Source organism: Marmota marmota, unplaced genomic scaffold, assembly GCF_001458135.2.
Source record: "Marmota marmota marmota unplaced genomic scaffold, marMar, whole genome shotgun sequence".
Taxonomy (NCBI): domain Eukaryota; kingdom Metazoa; phylum Chordata; class Mammalia; order Rodentia; family Sciuridae; genus Marmota; species Marmota marmota.
In genome coordinates this window covers 8114508-8137528 of record NW_026000240.1, presented here as the reverse complement: position 1 = coordinate 8137528, position 23021 = coordinate 8114508, and the positions used below count along the sequence as shown (strand labels likewise).

At 40.3% G+C, this 23021-nt stretch overlaps 1 protein-coding gene across 6 annotated transcripts in view; it reads right to left on the bottom strand.

Moving 5' to 3' along the window:
* Positions 1 to 1133: 1133 nt before the first annotated feature.
* Positions 1134 to 23021, bottom strand: part of Rnf13 (ring finger protein 13) — a 114733-nt gene continuing 92845 nt past the window's right edge. For all 6 annotated transcript variants that reach the window (XM_048793949.1, XM_048793946.1, XM_048793950.1 and 3 more), the window contains 3 exons: positions 22295 to 22388; positions 2777 to 2857; positions 1134 to 2521 (listed from right to left, as the gene is read on the bottom strand). In XM_048793949.1, the coding sequence (XP_048649906.1) occupies positions 2157 to 2521; positions 2777 to 2857; positions 22295 to 22388 (540 nt within the window). In that variant the 3' untranslated portion in view covers positions 1134 to 2156. The remainder of the gene's footprint in view (positions 2522 to 2776; positions 2858 to 22294; positions 22389 to 23021) is intronic.

Here is a 23021-nt window from a genome sequence, read left to right as displayed (position 1 = left end):
TAGGACAAGCACACTTGGCAGCACCAGAGGTATGGGTTGGACACAAAATTTTGTGTCCCCAGGACAGAATGGTCATTGAGGAATGACACAAGAACATGGTCACCAGTGGATGCTGGGGGTCAGGGGGCATAAAGTGTAATGTATAGCATCTGCTGACATAGTACTTACACTTATGAAGGTGGTAGATGCACACACGTTTCTGCCTGGGCTCAGTTTCCAGGTGACTATTTTGATTCCAATGTTTTCAATAACATTACTTTTATAATCAGAAAAAAATTACATTTTATTTGCTCTCCTATTAAAAAAACTTAATCCATACACTGAAATTATAGAAGATTTCAAATAGATATTAAAAGAACAAGTAACAGTCCTAGCCAGTGCTATTAAGACACTGCACACATTTTTTTTTACAACTAAAGTTAATTTGAAATTTCAAAAAAAGTAATTTTTGATCCAGAAAAACTTGAATCATGTCCTTCATCTGAATTTTGGGTTAATAACTAATAAAAGAATACCATATCTAATACAGAGTTACACACTATAGAACAGGTTTAAAAAGACCAGGGTCATACAGTTACGCCACATTCCAACCTCTGCTTAACCACCCTGGTAAATCTGTAGATGTCCTCCTTCTCAGGATAAGGTAATATCCAGACAGTATATACTGAATTCAACCTTTTATTTTTGAAAGTGAACACTTGGAGGTTATGGTTTTTGCGGATTATGAAAATTTCTTTAAATAAAAATAATTCAGAAAGTGAAATTTCTCCCTAGTGTTAAATTTGCTTAAAAACACATAATTTTTAACAAAAGGCTTGTTATTTATATTGTATTTATTATTCTATAAGATGATTTTATGTAGTTTCCCATGTTGGTAGGTATGTCTATTGCAAAGATGCACATAGTTTATAACATTACCATAATATACACTTAATTTTTGGAATGATTTTTGGCTGTGGTTTTAATGTTTTCATGGATTAACCTAAATGCTGCGAGCATCACACTATACAACATTCTAAATGATGTGTGTTGATCAGACCTCAGTCATTATCCCTTTAGTTTTACAGTACTGGACATGTAAATAAGGCTAATGTGGTAAGAAGTAGCACAGCAGAACAAACATCTACTTATTCTTAAAGTGGAAAACATGTTTATTAACATTCAAATACCTCTCATACAAGGCCGTATAAAAATTCTTAGCATTTTGATTATACAGAAGTCTATATTTTCTACATATAGTTACAGTGATATATAATATAATTTACCTTTTCATAATACATTGTTTCAATACATTAGTTCTGTTAAACATAAGCACTTATTTTTGAATTCAATACTTGAACAATTTCTCTGTACATAGTTTCGCAGGGCTAGTTAGCATAAGATGCTCTTTATTAAGAGGTATATGATCTGAGTTAATAGTTGCTGAAGTTTGGTATTTTTATGCAGCGTTTTCCTTTTGCTTTGATCACAACACAAAACCCTTAAGGATACTGAAATCCAGTAAGTAAAGTCCAGAGACATTACCTTCACTGTTGATTCAAATTTGTACATAACACTATAGTATTAAACCCTTAAAAAAAAAAAAAAAAAAAAAACTTAAAATCTGCACTAGTTATAGACTTTCTTATCAGGATCAGACTACTTGGGAATAGGAAAGCAAAAAACAGCTTCAGAGTTTGTGGTGACAGGAGGAAAAATACTAAGTTACTTTGTTGCATTTCACTAATGATGGCGATCTGAGGGAACACCAAAATACACATTCCAACTCAACCTACTTATAACTGTGGAGGTGAGAGTTGGCTTAGCTTGAGCTAGATGGCTGCAGGACTGACTTCATGTGTAAAGCACAAGACATTTGCATACTGTGATCTATGTCTTAATTGCAAGCTATATTGAGATTTTTTTAAAATGTTTTGGCTAAATTTCATCCCCAAAGAGCTCATTTGATGCCTGAGTGACAGCACCAGTCTGTTATTAGTGAAAGGAAGCACATTCCTGCAGATAAGTACCGATCAAAACCCTGTTTCAGTAATCTGATTAAACTAGAAGCTAGAAAATAAGTTAATTCTACAGAAACCTCTAAAGGGAGCAAAAAATCAAATTACATACCTAAGTAAACATTTCAAGGGAAATAATCAACCAGTCACCTCCGAAAGTCAGACGGTGTTGGCTATGTTGTAATCCCGGTCTCCATTGGCCTGCAGCTGGACCACAACACTGTGCTCGTTGATTTCGTTCTCTGCGTCACTGCTGTCAGTATCTTCGTTGTCCTCGTCCTCATAGTCTGAAGACTCTGTCATGTTCTGATGAGAGTGGGATTCTGACAAAGCCCCAAATGACTGAGCACTGACAGAAGCCAAAGGTCTCAGCAAGGGGGTGTGCTCTGACACTTCGTTTTCCTCTTGACTGCTGTCTGTGTCAGAGTCTGAGTCACCTTGAGAAGGAACGACTTTCTGCTTGCAGACAGGACAGGTTTTTTTGGTTTTAGTGAGCCAGGGGTCTACACATTTGCAGTGGTAAGCTGTTGAAACAAAATGCATGTCTTCAGTTAGCATGCTATGGCTGGGAACACCACTCGGTCCCCCATCAGGTGTATTCAATGTTGTGATCTGTGCTCTCGTGTAGGGACAAGAGAAAGAGAATACCTTCAGTGGGACAGATAACTAGTGCAGAGCCTGCCTCAGGGTGCACTAACAACTGCGTCCCCGCCCTGCAACACTGAACCCAGCTATAAAACCCCCTTTATGTGCCAAGTTAAAGCAGTAATTACCCCTACCATGGGAACAGGGAAGGACTCTGAGCTTGTCTCCATCTTCATAGTCATCCAAACAAATGGCACAGACGTCATACTCATCTCCTGGAACATAAATAGCATCAATTAAAATATGTAGAGAACTCTTAGCTCATTAGACTTTTCGAATGTTTAGTGTTCCTTAGTTATGTGCCCCCTGATTGATCTGTCTATCTTGGACGGCTTTTGCTTGGGTTTTTGTTTTGTTTTGTCAAAACTTGAAGGAGCTACTTAGCTATTCAATACTTCAAGGATCTGAAGTTTTAATATAAGTAGTTAACCTTGTACCTGAAATAGGCAATTGAAAATGATGTCACATTTGTTTACCCTAATTATCTTCACAAAACATCTTAATAAGAGTCATAATTATATTAGAAATTTAGATAACTATTCAAATGCCATTTTGAAATATTGTATGTTGAAGAACAAAATTTCATTGCTTAAATTTCTCAAAGTCTCTGGGGTCATTTATTTTTTTGCAGTGCAGGCACTAAACTCAGGGTCTCATGCATGCTAGGCAAGAATCTTACCATTGAGCTACATACACACACAGCTCTGGGTCATTTTTTTCCCCCAAAATTCAAAAGAAAACATTAAAATGTATTCACATTAGTGAGTAAGAACAGTGAAGAGACACAAAACTTCAGACCGCCAGCATTCACCAGTTCTGTGGTGTCTGGCACACGCTCAGCCCTGGGAGTCCTGTCTTAAGCTGTAAAAAAACCTGAGCTGTCTTTCAGGGCTGTGAGGATGGAATGAGCAAAGGGTCAGCATGCAGTTGTTCAACAAGTGAGCTTTATTACTAATATCATTGCTATTTAATTGTCTTACTGTTGAATTTATCACCTTTACATTCAGAAGTTTATTAATTCATAGCTCTTTTTAAAGTTCAAATTATAAATGTTTATAGAAAGTGGCAGTTTTTAACTTGGCTTTTTCAGTTAATACAGATTTAGACACCTCAGTGACTGATTTTAATTCAAGGTTCTCTGTTAAATGTACATAAAAACTTACAAATATCATTGGGAACAAGACACAGTCCAATTTTCTGCCTGTCTACACAGGGAAACAACCTGAGAGAATCTGGACAGCCTGGATGAATAAGATTCATAAAAGGGGGTGATTGGTTCTTCCATGTCCTCTAGTCATTTAAAACGCCTCCAGGAGTAGTCCTAAGTGGAAAGCTTTAATGGACATCATTAATTCCTGTCTAGAACCCTGAGGTCAGTTACTATTGCATCACCTATCAAATACATCGCTGGCAAGCACTAGAGTGCCTCAGAACCTCACTAGAGCTGGTGAGGGCGCCTGTCTTCACCACCCACTCTGAGGGCCCCCAAGGGTCCCTGTGGTGGGTGCAGGCGTTTCGCTGACTCAGACTGGAATGCGTTAAGAATGAAGCCATGACTAATGTGCTCTTCACCTTGTGAAAAGGTCTTAAGAGGCTGAGGTAGGGAATCCCGGGAGGCCCAAGTCAGGGAAAGGTTGGGCATCAGCCTGGACGCTGTGAGTGGTCAGTGAGATGCAGTGGCACTGACTTTGCAGGTGGCCGTGGGGAGAGTCACAGCCAGGAAACATGGGTGGCCTCAGGAGCTGGGAAGGGCAAGGAAATGGACATGCCCCAGGTCCCAGAGGAGGAGCTCCCTGAGGCCTCTATCAGCCTAAAGATGACAAACCTGGGTTGTTTGTACTGAGTCTGTCATCTGTAACTGTGGGACATGCGCTGTAGTCACTGAACTTTCCTATCAGTCCTCTGAACCGTTCCAAGTGATGGAGTTACACTCATGGTCTATGTTTCTGGCCAAAGCAGGTACTTTGAAGATGACAGGTGAAGACCAAAAGGTATGGTTTGTGACCAAGGACCTGACTGTAGCCTAGTGCTCTGTAGAAAATCCACTGGTGGCCACAGCCAGGGGCACGGTGGCTGCTGCTCTCATCCTGGTCCTCCCATCCTGGTCCTGTTACTTTTTAGTTACATGACCTTCTGAAAGACACTTATCTTTGTTTCAGTTTTGTCAGAGGCAAAGCAAAAATGCCATCACACTATGTCTCAGGGTAGCAGTGCAGCTGGAGAGAGACGCAGCAATGAGCCGGTGGCAGTGGGCTCGGAACCTTTGTTGTACTGTACCCCTCGCCCTTAGCCACTTGTGGTTAAATTAGAGATGGTGAGAGAACTAAAAGAATGGAACAGGCATGTATCAATAAAACCCAAGAATGATGACAAAATCCAATTTTTGTTCCATTTAAAAGTCTTGGAAACGAAGAAGGGTCGCACGATTCAGAGATCTAGTTAGTGGGTTCACAAGAGGCTGCGGTCCAGCATCAAGTGACTTGGCTACATGGCTTTGTTGACATTTAAGTCAGACATGAATTCAGAACGCTTGCCTGTTCTATCAGAAACAGGCAGCAGACTTTTAGAATTTCCTACCTGTCCTGAGAGTACAAGGTAAAGAATTTGACAAGTGCACGGCTCAGTGCCGTCCTGCCACCCCTGGCCTCACGGAGAGAGTTCTGTTGCTTAGCGCAAGCCTGTGGTCCAACTGGGAATGATCTTGTCCCCAAGGCTCTCTGGGCTGTCATGAGGTTCGTGGTTTCCACAGCTGGCATCTCGTGGACTAGGGATGCTGCTAAACATCCTATAGGGTACTGCCCACTGTCTAGAACAAAACAAACAAACCACCCAGGATCACCCCATCTAAATGTCATAGTACTGAGCTGACAGACCCTGATATCATCCCCTCCGGGCTAAGAAAATGTTGCTGATTCACCACTAGATGCAGGACATATAAGTTGGGAAGATCTGTGTCTCCTTATGTGAAACAACCAGGAAATGTTTCTATCTGGAATGTCTCTGGCATCACTGTTATTTGACTAAAATTCCTAAAAAATTTCCTGAAGGTACTTCTAGAGTGTCATCAATCTGGGATATCACATTATAACATACGGTGGACAGAACTTTGATTTCCCCTCCAATCTGTTTCTCCCTGGTTTTTCTTCTACATTTCAAGCCTCAAACTTTGGCTCCTCGGTTGCAGCAAAAGCCCAGGAGCATCAGAGCAGGGGGTGCACAAAGACCTAGCAGCCAGGGGTGGCAGTGGGGGTGGTGGTGGAGTGTCGGCTGGCATGCCCTTGAGGCCTGTCTCCCAGGGGCATGCACAGTATGTTATGGAGTCCTGTGACCTGCAAAGTGCATCGGGAGTCTGTCCCCTTCTATTTGGCTTACTCTAAGAGCCCCCTCCCTGTCTCCCCAGGTCGTTTTCTGGTGTTGTGTCATTCCCACAAACAGCCCCTCCTGTCACCACAGAGCTGTCCCTCCCACCTTGCTCCCACCAGTCTTTCTCTTCAGGCATGGACTGTGACAAAAACATTTGCACTTAAAATCAGATGCAGAAAGAGGAATCACCATTTCTAAAGATGACTCAAAACTCAGCAAGTCTGAAGTGATTTAGTCACAGTGCAGATAAACTGATGCAGAACTTAACTGTTTAATTTTACAACAAAGGAGACCAGGCATTGAATCTACCAAGAGGAGGTTTCTCCAAATTAAACAATAAGAGAGACTGAATATTCAGGACTGAATAGCTGAGGTTTCATGAGAGAGTATCAACAGTATGGCCAGGGATGGTGTGTCATTGGATTTATGAGCTTCAAAGCAAAAAATTATTGTCATTGAGAAAGGGCCTTGCTACTTGTTCATGTATCTGCCAGTGGAAAACAGCAGCTTTTTCTAGCAAATAAAAATAAATGGGTTTTATAGTCTCTTCTCCTCTGTACTACTTCCCAAGTAATCTGAACAAAATACAACAGGATAAAATATTTTTAAAGCCAAATTTTTTTTTGAGAATTATTCCTGATTGTTTTCAAGCTCAGGGAAAAACAAAAATAAAACAAAGAACAAATATTTACTTTTAAGTTTAGAATATAAAGGTAGTCAAATGTAGTTTAAAAAATTGTGTTTCTTAATTAGAATAAAGAAGTTAAAAAAATCATAAAAATAAAGCATTGTCCCACTTTTACACCTTCTACTATAAAATGCTATGTTGCCTTTTGCCAACCTCTAAAGTAAAAATCTTTCTATACTGTTGTCTTGAAAAATTTCAATATGTAAAGTATCAAGAAAAATACTTAATTAACTTAAAATGTCAGGTATGAGATCTATATTTTATCATTTGTATTTCAGGGATCCACAGCTTCACAGGGGCTGGGGGAGGGAAGCAGCTTCCAGAGAGTATGCCTCACACTCAGGAGAAGGACTTCGGGAGCAGGGCTCTAGGTGCTAGGTAACAGTGCAGCCACCAGCCCTGGGGGCACAGGTGGGGCAGTGCAGACAGTGAGATCGGGGAAACAACAGTTTCAATTAAAGAGCTTTTTGAGAACAAAAATGAGTAATGAAGAGATTTATAAAGAAGCTGTTTCATAACAAAACATCTAAAAGCCTGTGTTATGTCACACGTGCTAGACACAGTAAGGCAGTGCACAGACAGTCTGAGTGTCAATCAGCACAGACATTTCTGTACAAGCTGCACAATAAGATCACTAGGACAGGAGGCTGAGACGACCATGTCCCTAACGGGCACCGAGTCTTACAGACTGAATGACCAGGGAAACAGTTGAAAGTTGCTAGTTCTGAAGTTGCTGAGGATGCAATCACAGCTTACACCTAAGGAAGGTATAAATGTCAAAATCTTTTTAGTTCACTGGCAAATATTTCTAAAATATACCTAAAATAGAAACGTTTTAAGACAATGAAGCAGTTGATCATTGGAACAGTGTCTTTTATTCTTTCTTTCTTTTTTTTAAGTGGGGGGAGCACAGGAGCATAGGATTTGACTATAATACAAATATCATAGATGTCCTAACATTTATTTTAAGCCTAGAAGAGTTTTTTGAGGCTCCATGGCATGGTACCACATCTTCCTGAAGTGATAAATCCACAGAGGTGTTTTCTTCATGTTTTCAATTAGATGCAACAATAAGAGCACTGCAAGTGAAGGGGAGTGTTTTGTTTCTGGCACCTGTGTGTGCTCCAGACCATCAGCATGCACTGGAGTATGTGTAACAATCACAGCTCTTTCATTTTACATGACAAGCATCATAACAACCCAAAACATCATAAAACAAAAATATAGGTACCTCAAACTTACTGTTGAAAAGAAATTTCAAGTGTCGTGTTTACAGTTACATGTTTTCCAAGTGCAATCTTTTGTATCATAAAAATGTGATGATTGAATTTCTATGACATTCACATTTTACTTTAAAGGGTCACTTTATTTGCATAGCACGGGCTGCTGCTGTCTCTGAGCTATGTACACGGCAGCACTGTGGTGAGTGTTCTTCATGTTCTGATGTGAAGCCCCACACAGACGCACCTCATACAGATGCACCTCATACAGCAGGAATGCCATGTCTCCACAGAGATGGGATCGCCCGCGGAGAGGCCAGAACGCCTGTTGGGAAACCGTCGGACAGTCATCTTACTAATTGGGGAACAGGAATAAGAACGACAGCCTTGCAGGCCCTAAATAAATCCATATGACTGAAATCCATGTCTACTTATAGATGAGCTTTGGCCAAATTTTATTTTGGGTAGTCTTTTTTTAAAAAAGCTTTTCACTGTATTTTAAACAGTCATTCCAGGGGCTGAGGCTATGGCTCAGGGCAGAGCACTTGCCTAGCATGTGTGAGGCACTGGGTTCGATCCTCAGCACCACATAAAAATAAATAAATAAAAGTATTGTGTTCATCTACAACTAAAGTAGTTTTAAAAAATAATCACTTTTTATTATTTTAATTGGTTCTAACTTGGTTTCATGGTTTATGCAGGAAAAAATACAGCTATAGCCAAAGTGTTTCTGAATAAAGGATCAAATAAATTCAAAGATCTGTCACCACCCTGAAGAGACAAAGTGCATGATATTTGAGAAAGGCAGAAAATGTACCAGAAGCACGGTGTGTGCAAGGACTGAGGGTTCACTCTTCTTGTTCCACTGCTGTTCCTCAGGTCACTGAGAAAGGGTTGGCATAATTCTAGAGCACACCTCAAGACACGCAGACTTGTATGTGCCCTGACATATTAGTGTGCTAGGATTCAGTATTTCTTTGCTTTTGCTTCACATAAAGGAGGTTAAATAAGAACTTTGCTCAGCTTCAGATACACCTGTGGCAAGGGACCTGCATTATTTTTGCATAAAGACAATTGCTTCTAGATGGTTCTGCCTGCTTGACTAGATCAGCCTAATATTCAGTACAACTGTCTATGTAGCAAAGGTGATTATAAGAAAAAATCAAACATAAATTTTTCTTTTAAAACAGTGTATACAAATTGATAAGAAAATACTAAGATCCCAATAAAAATGTGAGCAAATGGTGTTCAGTGTTTGGACCTTGAATGTTCCTAATGTTTAAGCCTTGTCCTCAGGGTGGCACCATCTGGAGGTGGTGAAACTTTAAGAAGTGGGTAGGGTCTGCTGGGAGGTCTGAAGTGCTTAGGGGGCATACACTCAAGGGCAATTACAGGATACCAGTCAGTCTCTCTCTCTCTCTGGTTCCTGGCCACCACAGGGTGAGCAGTTTAGTCCATCACACTATGATGTGCTGCCGTGTTTCAAAGCCTAAACAATGTGACCAACTGAACATGGACTATAACCTCTGAAGCTCTGAGCCAAAATAAACCTTTCATCTTTTTAAATTGATTATCTGAGGCATTTTGTTATAGTAACAGAAAGCTAACATAAGGTCTGACAGGTAATAAAAGCAGAAACATGAATGGGTAATTTGCCTTGTTAAAGTAAAATGATTCTTAGATACTGCTAGAAGACTTTAACTTTCAGGAAATTAGTTTATCTAAAACATGTTATTTCCTTTTGACATAGTGAGTTGAGGAGGAGGAGGATAAGCAGGGGTGGGAATGGGGGAAGGGTAAGAAAAGAGGAAACTGGAAGGATGAAAGCCAGGAGGCAGCTTATTTTACTTTGAAATGGTTGTTGCTGAAGGCGGAAAATGGGTAGGGCTGTATTTACATGTCTAGTGTTTGGAATCAGGAATCTGAATTGCAGCCCTGCAATGTACCTTTACCTGACAGTGTACCCCAATCACAAATACTTTGACCTCGAGTCTCATCTATACCTACAAAATGGTCACGGAAGTACTTTCCTACTTGTGTCACTAAGAACCGAGATCACGAACGCTGAGTAGGCTATTGACTTTTGCACTGTGTAGCAGGCGTGTTGTGGCACTTACAAGACTCACAACGGAAAAGTGTTGAATCTGATAAGTGCAATGCCCGCCAGTCCACGTGAATCCCAGTTAACCCACTGGTACAAATCCCACTAACTTCTTGGGCTAGAGAAGGGCTGACCTGTGGCAAGGCCTGGTTCTGCTCAGCAGTATAGGTCTCCCAACCCCCTTCAGTCAAAGCCATTACAGAGTGGACCTGGGATGGCCCTCTTGGAACCTGAAGTGACAACCAGTTCATCTCCAAGAAACTCAAGAACACACTCGTCTCTAGGGATCCACACTGGTGGGTCCTCCTTGTCCAACCTGGATTCTCATGAAGTCATTCCTATGCAGCCATCTTGAAAGGCATTTCTTTAGAGAAATGGAGAATCACTCCTGTTCCTGACTTGCTTTATTAAGAGTAAACTGAGAACATTCTTCCCTTGAAACAGTTCCACAAAGCACAGACACCAGCTAGTGCTGGTTGGTCTGAACTCTGGTTTTCGATTCTTTGCTCTCTGAGGAAGGGGGCCATCTTTTCTCATTGTACCCTCATGCTCTGAATGGAGTGGGCCGACGTTAGTCCATCTGTTCCAGAGGGACAGCTGACGAAAAAGCAAGCTGCTCACTGGAACCCTGGGCACCTACTCTCCCTGCTTGTCTGTGGACCCCTGGCGGGGGGGACCCTTCCCACAGCAATCTGATGGCCAGGCCATGAAGCATAGTCTTCACCATGGCGTCCTCTGGCCCCGTGCACCTCTGCCCTCACATCTTCCCACTCTCCGCCAGGCCAGATCCCTGTCACATGCCCGTAAGCTACTCCCTGACACGTCAAGCACACATCCGCCACACACTGCCACAAGGCCTCTATAGGTGCCTCCTCTGCTGCAATGTCCTGCCATGCTCCCTGTCCCCAGGCCCAGAGACTGTTCCCTCACATCCTCAGATCTCTGTTCAGAGTGCCTCATGTCCTACCTAAGACAGGCCCCTCTCACCTACCACTCATCATTTTTTTTTTTTGTAACACTCCTATGTGACTTTAGTTGTTATTTGTCTGCCCGCCCCCAATATGCTCTACAAAGGCTGGCATTTTCCTGTTTTATTTACTGCTGTTTCCCTAGCACCCAGAACAGTACCTGGCACACATTAAAATATTTGGTAAAAATATATTGAAGGAACACAATTACTACACAGACTATTCCCAGAAAATCCTGATTCTGACTTCCAACCAGTAATCCATAGCAGAAGAGCTGATCATACAGATGTAGGTAAAGAAAGCCAAACTTTTTTTATGAAGTGGATAAATTCCACATAGACCCTGCCTGATGGGCTGAGTTTGGCCTCACATTTCACCTCTAACTCCGTGTTGATGATGGAACTGCAGGCAGCAGATGCCAACTGGACACTTTGAAGCCAAGGAGCGGCCAGTATATGAAGGCATCCTAAAGAGGGTGGAGAGAGGAGATCGGACTGTCGTCCTTTGAGAGAACAATCCACCAGCCCCGTCCACAGGCACAGGGAGAGTGAGGGGCACATCAGAAGTGGTGGTCTTTCCTAAGCTGTTTTATTGACATTAGTAAGATGCAACATGAAAAAAGGAGCAGGAAAGAAAGGGGAGAAGTTAAATATACAAGCAAACTGGCCTGCTATTTTTAACCAAAGCTGGTCAGTTAATTCTAAATATTAAAGAGTTGGCCAGTATTTTATGAGTGCCTGCCTCACAGTGAGCCTCAAAAGTGTGCTGTTTGCCTAAGCAGTGAGGATCAAGCCTGGCAGAGGGATGATCAGGATGGTCAGGATGCTCCGCCCCAGACCCAGGTGGGAGGTGGCCTCCAAGCAGGAAGCTTGGGTTGAGCTGCACAAGGAAATAATTCCACTGAAGCAGAAAAAGACTGATAATCTCTGGGCCACAACCTACCTTTTTTATTTATTTTTGAATTTCGTAATTTGTTCTGATGAGTTCTCCATGACAACAGAGTGCATTCTGATACAGCACACATAGAGCACAGCTTTCATGTCTTTTGACTGTATGCAACGCAGAGTTGCACCAGTGGCACCACAGTACAGAGGTACGTGACCTTGGGTAACAATGCCCAGCTCATTCCCCTCTACCTTCTTCCTCTCTGGAAAGCAGAAGCTATAGCCTGACTTTATACATACTTCATTGTTTCTTTCAGTGTGGCCGGCACAGGACATCTAACCAACACTGACCATGTGGTCACTAACAGGAGTTACAGGATGGCCAGCCTATGAAAGTGACTGGTGATGATGCCATCTGGGGAGACGTCTTTAAATAAAATGTAAAACAGACAAAGCAGCCAGCTGAGGCAGCCTGTGGGGAACTAAGGCAGAAGGCAAAGCAAGGTCAGCAGTCAGAAGAGTCAATTCTAGTGGCCAGAACATGTGGGGACCTACACAACAACCTCAGATGTCCTTTTCTATAGAAGATAAGACATCCTGAAAATGCACCCTGGCCTGTGGGATTTCAAAGATCCTGTGGCTCCCAAGGTACAGGCCTTGGTTTTGGTCTACAATAATTTGCATTTGAAAAGCTATCTGCAGGGCTTTCTTCTCAGACCTAAGAGAGATGCTTAAGGCAGGGATTATCAGAGGCAGATTAGATAGTTTGCACAAAGCCACATCTAATCAGTAGTAGAACAAGGTCCTGTGGTTCTGAATCCTTGCCCATTCCACTCCACCACCCTCCAAGAAGGGCTTGCCTTGTGAAAGTCAGCTGCTAACTCTGTGCTGTGGGGTCCACAGGGATTGCTCACATGCCTCTCTCCCTGCCCCCATGGACGCATCTGTGACACAGTGTGGTGATGTTGGAGGGGATCTAGGGACTGGTCACAGGAAAGAAGACGACTTGTGGCTGTAGTGGAGTTTTGGAGCTGGCTAGGTTGGGAGCAGAATTTGCTCTCTTTAGTGTCTTTCCCCTCGCCCTTTCCCCCTCTCCCTCTCTCTTCCCCTCCTCTCTTTTTAAAATTAGAGAACATTTCAAACATACACAAAAATATAATCCACTATAAAACCATCTCATGTGCCATCACCAGGCTTAATTTCAATATCCCCTTGTTCTCAATAAATCTGCCTTCCTCCACTTTGTTTCCCTGAAGAAATTAAAAGCCAATGTATCTCTGAAACATAAAGACTTTAAAAAGCATAATCACCATGCTATTACCACACCTAACAAAATGAATGATAATTTCCTAACATCTAGTGTCCAAAGCAAACTAAAATCTCCCCAATGTCTCAATAATGTCTTAAGGGTTTGTTCCAACCAGTGTCTAAGCAAGGCCTACGCACCGCACTGGACGGTGACTTGTCATTCTCTCTTGGTCTCAACAGTCCTGCCCCTTGCTGCCACTTCCTTGCTGAAGAAGTGGGGGCATCTGTCCAGTCACTTGGCTGGTTCCAGAGACAGGGGCCTTTCAGTTGGCTGTGGTGCCACCTCAGTCACCCTGTTTAGACCTACGTCCTGCTGCCTCAAAGGGCACCACCAGGCAAGTCCATAGAAACCCAGTGCCACTTCCCCAAGGCACTGTATTGCCATCTCCCCCAAATAACTGGTACCACAAATAGGAGAATGAAAAGTTGACACTGAGACTGATGCTGACTCCCTGGGGCGGTGCAGCATCTACACTGTAGGACTGCAGGGTGTCGCCTAGACTTAGAACTCTGAGTCAGGGACCTTCCTGACAGTGAGGGCTTTAAACAGGATGGAGGAGAGGAGTACCAGTTCAGGACTATCGCTGACTTTGCACATGCCGAGCCTCTCAGACTTTCATCCTCCCAGTGTAGCCCCAAGTGGGGAGGGGTAAGAAACCAATCAACTTGAAAGTTTTTGGCAAAGAAATAACTGAAAAAATTTTAAATTTAAATGTGGAAATCATTTTTATTTATCCTTTTCATGTTATGAAACAGCAGTATCTTTTTCACAAATACAGCAGTGTTCATAAAGTGTCTAGACTGCCATGTCTAAGGAAATCCACCCATTCAGTGACTGTTCTAGATTCTCCTGATCAGCCTGCAGTGGGACAGTGACAGGCCTGTGGGATCGGGGCTGTATACAGTTGAATCATGTGTGAAAATTAAAAATTATGTACCATCAGTGAGCACATCGGAAGGTCTGTGATTCTGACAAAGTGCTAGTGAGGCTTAGTAATATTTTAGGATTAATGTAACTGAAGTTAAATGAATTGTGACTGAGTCTAATTTGGAGCAATTCAGCAAATATTTGAGTTCCTGCTATGTGCCATACTAGGTATAAATGTTTTTTAGGAATTAAAAATGATCCTATGGAAAGAAAAATATCTTCGATATGTAGAGTAATATCAAGAATTAATAGAAGGTACACTAGAGGAAGATGTTTTCTAAGCTATCAATTCAGTATTCACAGAAACTTGGTCATGGTGTCTTTTGGTAAATTTTATACAACACTTGAAATATGGCAGTTACTTCTTGATTTATATCCACTCCTGCATCTCTATCATCTAGGTAGAACAGTGCATCTAGACTCTGGTGTGGGTATATTATTTTGAAAATAATTTACCAGATCATAATCTACTGAGGTTTTGATCTGGAGAAAGAGAAAACCCAACTCCTGCCAACACCCCCCTCCCCTGTAAGCTATCTGTACCACCTAAGGTTGGGGAAACAAAAAATCAGGAACTGGATACCAGGTACCAGGAGAAGAACCTGCTCCACACCAGTCTTTAGTACCACAGGTGAACACTAGGTGAAGTTACCACAATTTATAGTGCCCAAGTAGAAACTGACAAACCCCTTCAAACAGGTTACATGTACCACCCCAAGGAGGATGCATACCTATCAGAGGTTTGAGAGGTTTCCAGACTCTTTAGCAGGGCTGACTGGAGAAAGTCCTCCTTATATGAAACTAGGTCACAAAGTCTGGGTGAGATGGCTGATTCTTCAAATGACCAAATCCCAATGATGAAAAAACAAGACTCACAAAGAAATAGCCATGATACATTAAAGGAACAAAAATGTGCAGAAACCGATCCTAATGAAACAGAGACATATGACTTTCCAGATAAAGAATCCAAAATTACTGTTGTAAGGACACACAGTGAATTAAAAGAACACAAAAAACTAAAATTAGAAAAGGATGCATTAACAGAAAGGAAGATCAACAAGACAAAGAACAGAGGAGAGGTAAGAGGATATGAGGGATTTATGGGACACCATCAAACAGAAAAGCATATCAATTGGAACACACAGAAGGAGAAAAAGTAAAGTAGGGTGCAGAGAACCTATTTGAATAAATAATAACTGAAAATTCCCACATTGAAGGAGAGATATGGACATCCAAATGCAATACTCACAGAGAGCTCCAAAACAGGGGGAAAAAAAAATCTAGAGATCTATGGCAAGACACATCATAATTAACTGTTTAAAAAATGACAGAGAATCTTGAAAGCAGCAAAAAGCAACAGCACATTCCTAACAGCTCCTATGAGAATTATCAGATGACTTTATCAGCAGAAACCTTTTAGGCTAGAAGAGAACAGGAAGATATATTCAAAGTAACAATGGGGTGGGGACCCCAAGCAACCAAGAATACTATACCTGGCAAAACTGTCCTTCAAAAATAAGAAGAAATTAAGACTTTCACAGATAAGCAAAAGCTGAGGGAGTTTATCAGTACCAGACCTACCCTATAAGAAATACTGAAAAAATATTCCAAGTTGAATTGGAAGGATGATACATAGGAACAAAAAAACCACAAGAAAATATAAAGATCCTTGGTAAAGATAAAACATACAATCAATTCTGTAACATCATAATGTAGGTGAGTAAAACACTTATAAATCTGGTATAAAAATACTTAAAAGCATAAAAATAATTGTGAATCTATTTTAATGAATACAAAATAAAAACAATTTGTGTCATCAATAACAAAATAGAAGGCAAACAGTGATATGATTTATCAGTTTAACACAGATCAATAGAACTTTAAGATATTCTATGTAATTTATAAAGATAACCACAAAGAAATTCTGTATAAAATATACATGAAAGGAAATGAGAGGGAACCAAAAACATGTCACTACAAAAAAATAAAATCATGAACAACAAAAAGAAATATATCAGGAGAAGAAAAGTGAGAGAAAAATGCTTTTAGACAGGAAAAAAATTAACAGAATAATAAGCCTATATCAGAAATTACTTTAAACATAATTGTAGTAGATTGAAGGGATTAAAGTACAAGACTTGCTATGTATTAAAACTATGTCTAAGCATATGCATAAGTTAAAACCAACAAGAGTGGAAAGAGATATTCCATGCAAATGGCACTAAAGATACCACGAGTTCTTATATCAGACAAAAGAGATTTTAAGGCAAAAACTGTAAAAATGGACAAAGAACACTATGTAATTATAAAATGATCAATTCACTAGTAAGATATAACAATGATAAATTCACACACACCTAACATGAGACACCCAAAAACATGAAGCAGATGCTGAAAGAACTGAAGGGGGAAATGGGCAATGACACAACAGTGGGAAGCTACGGCACCTCACTTTCAGTAAGAACAGAACAAGCAAAACATGGTGGAAACAGTGGATCTGAACAGTAGAGACCAACTGAAAGTAACAAACATACAGAGCATTCCACCCAATAGCAGCAAAAAAAAAAAAAAAACCACAGAGTTTTCTAGTGCATATGGAATATTCTCCAAGATAAGAACACAAGTTAGTCCACAAAATAATCTTAACAAATATAAGAAGATTGAATTCATACAAGTATATTCTCTGACAACCAAGGAGACACATTAAAAAAGAATTAACGCCAATCCTTCCCAAACTCTTTGAAAGACTAAAAAGAGGAGATAACATTCCCAAACTCATTCTATAAAGTCAGTATTACCCTGACACAACAATACAAGAGAACTGCAGCCAGTATTCCTTATAAATATTGATGTAAAAATTCTCAACAAGATACTAGAAAATTGAATTCAACAGTACATCAAAAGGATTATACACCATGACCAAGTGGCACTTATTCCTGGAATTCAGAATGGTTCAACATACAAAAATCAATCTATGTAATACACCATAGTAAGAAGATGAAGGGCAAAACCCACATAATCACCTCACTTGATGCAAATAAAATTCAACTCTATTTCATAATATAGACTCCATAATCCAGGAAGAGAAGGAAATTACCTCAATATAATAAAAGCCCCAGATAAAAAGACCATAGTTAGGGCTGGGGCTGTGGCTCAGTTGTAGAGCACTTGTCTAGCATGTCTGAGGCACTGGGTTTGATTCTTAGCACCACATATAAATAAATGAATAAAATTAAGGTCCATCAACAACTAAAAAATCTATAAATAAAAAAAAGACTATAGTTAACATCATACTTAACAAAGACTGAACTCTATTCCTGTAAGATAATGAACAGGGGAAGAATGTCCTTGTCACCATTGCTCAACACAGCATTGGAAGGTCTAGCTAGAGCAATCAGACAAGAAAAATTAGAAGGTCTCCAGATAGGAAAAGAAGTAATTCAACACAATCTCTATCAAAATTCCAAGAGGCTTTTTGTTTGTTTGTTTTCTGAAATAGAAAGGTCCATCCTGAAATTATTGTGAAGCTGAAAGGGATCCTAAATAGCTAAAAGAATAATGAAAGAGGATCACAAATTTATAGGATTCACAATTCTCAATTTCAAATATTATTACAAAGCTGGAGTGATTAAAATGGAGTGACACTGACAAAAGGATAATCAGGTAGACCACAGGCATAAAGCTGACAGTCCAGAAATGGCCCATTCATCTAAGGCCAATTTGTTTTTGACAAGGTTGCTAAACATGGTGGTGCACACCTGTGATACCAGCTCCTTGGGAGGCTGAGGCAGGAGGATTTCCAGTCAACACAGGAAAAGATGTTCAGCATTAATCACAAGGGAATTGCAAAGAGAGTCATAAGATACCTCTTCACATCCACTATTAGCTGTGATGAAAACAAAAGCAACACTAAAGGTGTGGAGAGATCTGAGCCCTCATGCACTGCTGCTAGGACTATAACACAGTACAGTGACCGCAGAGACACCACGGCAGTTCCCCACAAAGTTCGACCACCACTCCTTGCACTATGCCCCAAAGGATGGAAACCAGGATATAAACTGTTCACTGTACCATTATTAAAAATAGTCAAAAGGTAGAAACAGCCCAAGTGTCCACTAACAGATGGGTATAGAAATGAAATGTGGCAAAAACAAACAATGGAATATTACTCAGCAGAAAAGGAAAGAAATTCTGATAGGTGACACAACATGCATGATCCCTGAGAACATAAAGCTAAGTGAAGTAAGTCAGAAAAAAATGGCAAACCATTGTGGCTGGACTTATGTGAGTAAGTTCACAGCAGAATGGGGGCTGCCACGGCTGGAGGAAACGGAGAGCTGCTGTTCAGTGGGTGTGGTGTTTCAACTTGGGAAGATAAAAAATTCTGGATACAAATATGGTGATGGCTTCATAACAATGAGAATGTGTTTGCTAATACAACTATAAACTTTAAATGGTTAAAATTACAAATTTTGTTACATGTATTTTACTACATTTAAAAATGAATACAATAGCCATGCACAATATTGTATACCTTTAATCCCAGCAGCTCAGGAGGCTGAGGCAGGAGGATCTCGAGTTCAAAGCCAGCCTCAGCAAAAGTGAGGTGCTAAGCAACCAGTGAGACCCTGTCTCTAAATAAAATACAAAATAGGGCTGAGGATGTGGCTCAGTGGTCGAGTACCCCTGGGTTCAATTCCTGGTACCCCCCCCCCCAAAAAAATGAATACAATAGCTTATATAGATGTTTGGAAGTAGGGTAGCTTTAACCTTACATGGAAATGCAGTGTCAAACATAGCTAAAAACTACTGTAGAGGTACAAGATGGGACCAGCTTTGTCAGAATTAACTATACCTGCTGGAGTTGAGACAATGTGATACTGATGTCTGGATAAACAGTAAGACCAAGGGAAGTCCAGAAACAAAAAACAGTGTATTTTAAACAATTAGTTCTGGGACAATTAGATCTCTTTAAGTGAAAATAAAAAATTGGAGGGGAAAAAATGTAAATTGAAATCCAATTTTATACAATCAATTCCAGTGGATTAAAGACCCAACCATGAAAGGTAAAAGTACAAAGCTTTGGGCTGGGATCGTAGCACAGTGGAACAGTGCTTGCCTAGAGGGGCACTGGGTTCAACCCTCAGCACCACATAAAATAAATAAAATAAAGGTCCATCAGCAACTTAAAAAAAAAGGACGAAGCTTTCAGGAGATAGTACAAAATAATATGTAAATAATCTTGGGGTGGGAGAAGAGTGCTTTTAAAAAGTACAATGACACTACCAAAAAAGTCAAGAACTTGAAGCCTTGGAAAGCTGCAAGTCAGAAAAAGATAGTTAAAACACACAGGACAGTGGAAGGCTGATTCACCACGCATGCAACTCCAGAGTGGGTGCGAGCACACACAGAACTCGCCCAGGTACGCGGGGACAGGGCAGGGCGGGAGGGGACGGCAGAGTCAAACAGATGGCACGAAAGGTATTCTATGGAGTGAAATGTCCAATCGGTAAATAATGTTAGCAGACACCTACCTTGATGGCAAGGAGGGAGATGTAAATGAAAGCCACATGAGATCTCTTTATCAACCCACCAGAATGGCTAAAATTTAAGTTGATCAATACAGTAAACACAGGAAAAGATGTTCAGCATTAATCACTAGGGAATTGCTGGTAAATATGTGAGCAACAGGAACTTCTGAACAGTGTTGGTGGGAATATAAACTAGCACCATTCACCACCTTGGAAATGATTTGGCAATACCAAATGAAGTTGGAGATGGCACCCAACTAAGACCTACCTAATGTGCTTCTACATGCCCTAAAGAAATCCAAGTACTTATGGATCAGGATATATGGACAAGAATGTTCTCAAAATCACAGTCTATAATGGCTTTACACAGAGAGAAACTCAAGCGTCTATTAAGTGAAGGAGCGACACCTACATGCAATAAGTAGATTAATTTGACCAAAAATGTTAATAAATGAGGTAATAAAAAATACAATTCAGAAATGGGCAAAAATTAAAGTGTTTGTTGGTTATATACACATATATGATAAAACTTGAGAGAAGCAAGGCAATGGACGTCATGAGACAGGACAGTGACTGTCTCCAGAGGGGAGGAAGGAATACCACCCAGAGCAGAACAGGAGAGATTCCACGGGCTGCACATGCTCTGTTTCCTGAAGTGCATGTTTCCAGAAATACACTCTTATATCCCCTTCCGTCTACATACCATACTTCACATTTTAATAAAGAAGGAATGGTAAGGATGAACACTATTCAACAAACATTGCTGGAGAAAAACTCAGCTATGCTGACTGGTTCATAGTCATAAACACTAAAACAAGGTCTGGCCTGGCCACTCTGGTCAAACTGCTCAGGCTCTCACTGACCTCTCTGTCAGGAGCACTGACACAAGTTTTCACTCTTTGCTCCCTGATAGATGTGTATCACTTGGTTTCTAATAAACCACACTCTTTTGATTTTTCTCCTAACTGTTCACTCCTCATCAACACTGCTGATTTCTTCTCTTAAAGTTGGAGTTTCCCAGAGTCTTCAATGTCATTCTCTCTGTACTCATGCTCTTGGTAATTGTAAGCAGCCTCATAATTAAATTCATCTCTATGCCAATACTTCCAGTTCAGTCCCCTCTCTTGAGCTCCACAATGACTCATACTGTCTAGGTGACATCAGAAATGCCACATGTCCAAAAACCCATGCTCCCAACATCCCCAAACCTGCTCTACCACGTTAACCATCCCTATTTCTATTTAAGGGCCTTCCTCACTTGGAAGGTGCATTCTGCCTATTGCTCAGAACAAAAACCACAGGGCCATTCCAGTCTTCTCTCCAGCCAGTCCATTAACACACCTACTGGGCTGCATCCCCTGACACATCCAATTGCTGGAGGTTTCTTCTCCTCCCTTAGGTCCACCACTCTGATTCAAGCCACATGTATGTCACACATGGGTTACTGCCCTAACTTCCCATCTGGTCTCTCTGCTTGTACCTTTGACCCTCTAAAAGTCTATTCTTAACAAGCAGCAGAAAATCCTTTTAACATTTAATGTAGTTTCTGTCTCTCTTGTTCAACATTCTACAATGGCTCCGCATTTTACTCAGGAAAAGCCAACTCTGCCTATGTTTTTAACCCAGAGCAATCTTAACATCGTCTTCTAAAAAAAAAAAAAAACAAAACAAAACAATTTTTGTTTCTGGGTTTAAGAAATACAAAAATAAACAAATAAAATCAAGCTTTAAAAAGTGATTCCTAAAACGAGTCTTTATTATATTCTGGCCTGAATAAAATGCATCCTCTAAAATGATAGTTCACTACAGTTTCATACATGTATTTGTCAATATGTTTATTTTAACATGGTGTTCTTTTTTTTTATTAAATTCTTTATTTTTAAATAACATAATGGTAATTGTAAATATTAAAAAGAAATAAATTTTTTTTAACTTGGAAAAAAAACCAAAACCTTTGCAGAAATGTTTTAATGTCACCGTCTGGTTTTTACCTTCATACCCTACACTCTCACCGCTGAATAAAAAAACAGAACATTTTTACTTGTATAAGAAATTGAGAAGTCTAGGAAGTACTAGCCAAAAGGTTTAAAAAGCATGTGCCTGTATCACGAAAGCAGAGAGAAGGGACACTACACTGGCCACAGAACGGAGCCACAACACCCTCCGCAGCTCTCAACACTGGCTATGTGTCACTAAAGTTCTACGCCTCCCAGACCTTCTGTTCCATCTACAGGGAAGGAATAATTAAATGAGATGATACTGATATAAAATATATAATGTAAAATGTAGAGCCCTAACAGCTACTTGCGTTTTTAGTTAATACCACACTACATAAACAGCATATGGTGGAAAAGAGACAAAGAAGAGGAGCCAGCCACCCTGGTGCAGAGAAGTGCTCTACTCCCGACATGCAGAGAACTGGTAGCACGGGTGGTGATGAAAAGCACTCTGCTCAGTTCACCACTGCTGTACATTCCCCATAGATGGTGCACCCTACCTGTGTCACCATGGTGCCATAGCAGAATCCATGTCCCACAAATGCCCCCCGGTTCTTACCTGTCTGCTCAGGGTCAGGTAGAGGCAGCAGGGACTCAAAAGGTGATAGCAGGGTGTGGTCATCATGTACTGTGCTGTGATTTAGAAGACAACAGGTTCACTCACCTTTCCTGAATTTGTGTACAGGAAGTTTCTTAAGTTGATCTTTACGAAGTCTATTTCTTCTAGCTCTATGTCTGTCCTGGACAAATTTTGTGATCTAAAGATAAAAGGGGGGGAAAATGAGTCAAATATTAAACATGCAATTAGAAATGGCTATTAAAATAACAATTTTTTTAAAGTTTCTGGATAGCTGCTACAAACCACTCAATTTATTTAAATCCTAATTACAATAATATTATAAAGCATTAAATTATAAGTGATTAGTTAATTTATATATTATCCTTTGAATTTTTTTATTTATTAAAACCACTTACTTACAAAAATATAAATAATAGACTACATATTACAAAGACTTCAATGGGTCAAAAAGAATGAGAAGTTGAGATTCCTTTAAAGATACAAACTAATAAAATTTTCAAACACATACCTATTAGTTATCACACTTTTAGTTCTAGCAACATAATATTAAATGATATTAAATACTTCTACTACATACATGATATTAAATACTTCTACTACACATTTTCAGAAATCTAAGACAAAATATACAAAACACTGTTAGGGTTTCAAGAATGAAAGGGAAGTCCACAGGACCAGAACCAAGTACAAAACACCACCTATAAAGGAAAAAGGTGACAAATATGACTATATCAAAAGTTAAGAACTTCTGTCCTCCAAAGAGAGTTAAAAGATAAAAGACTCCACAGACTGGGAAAAAAACGTTTCCTAA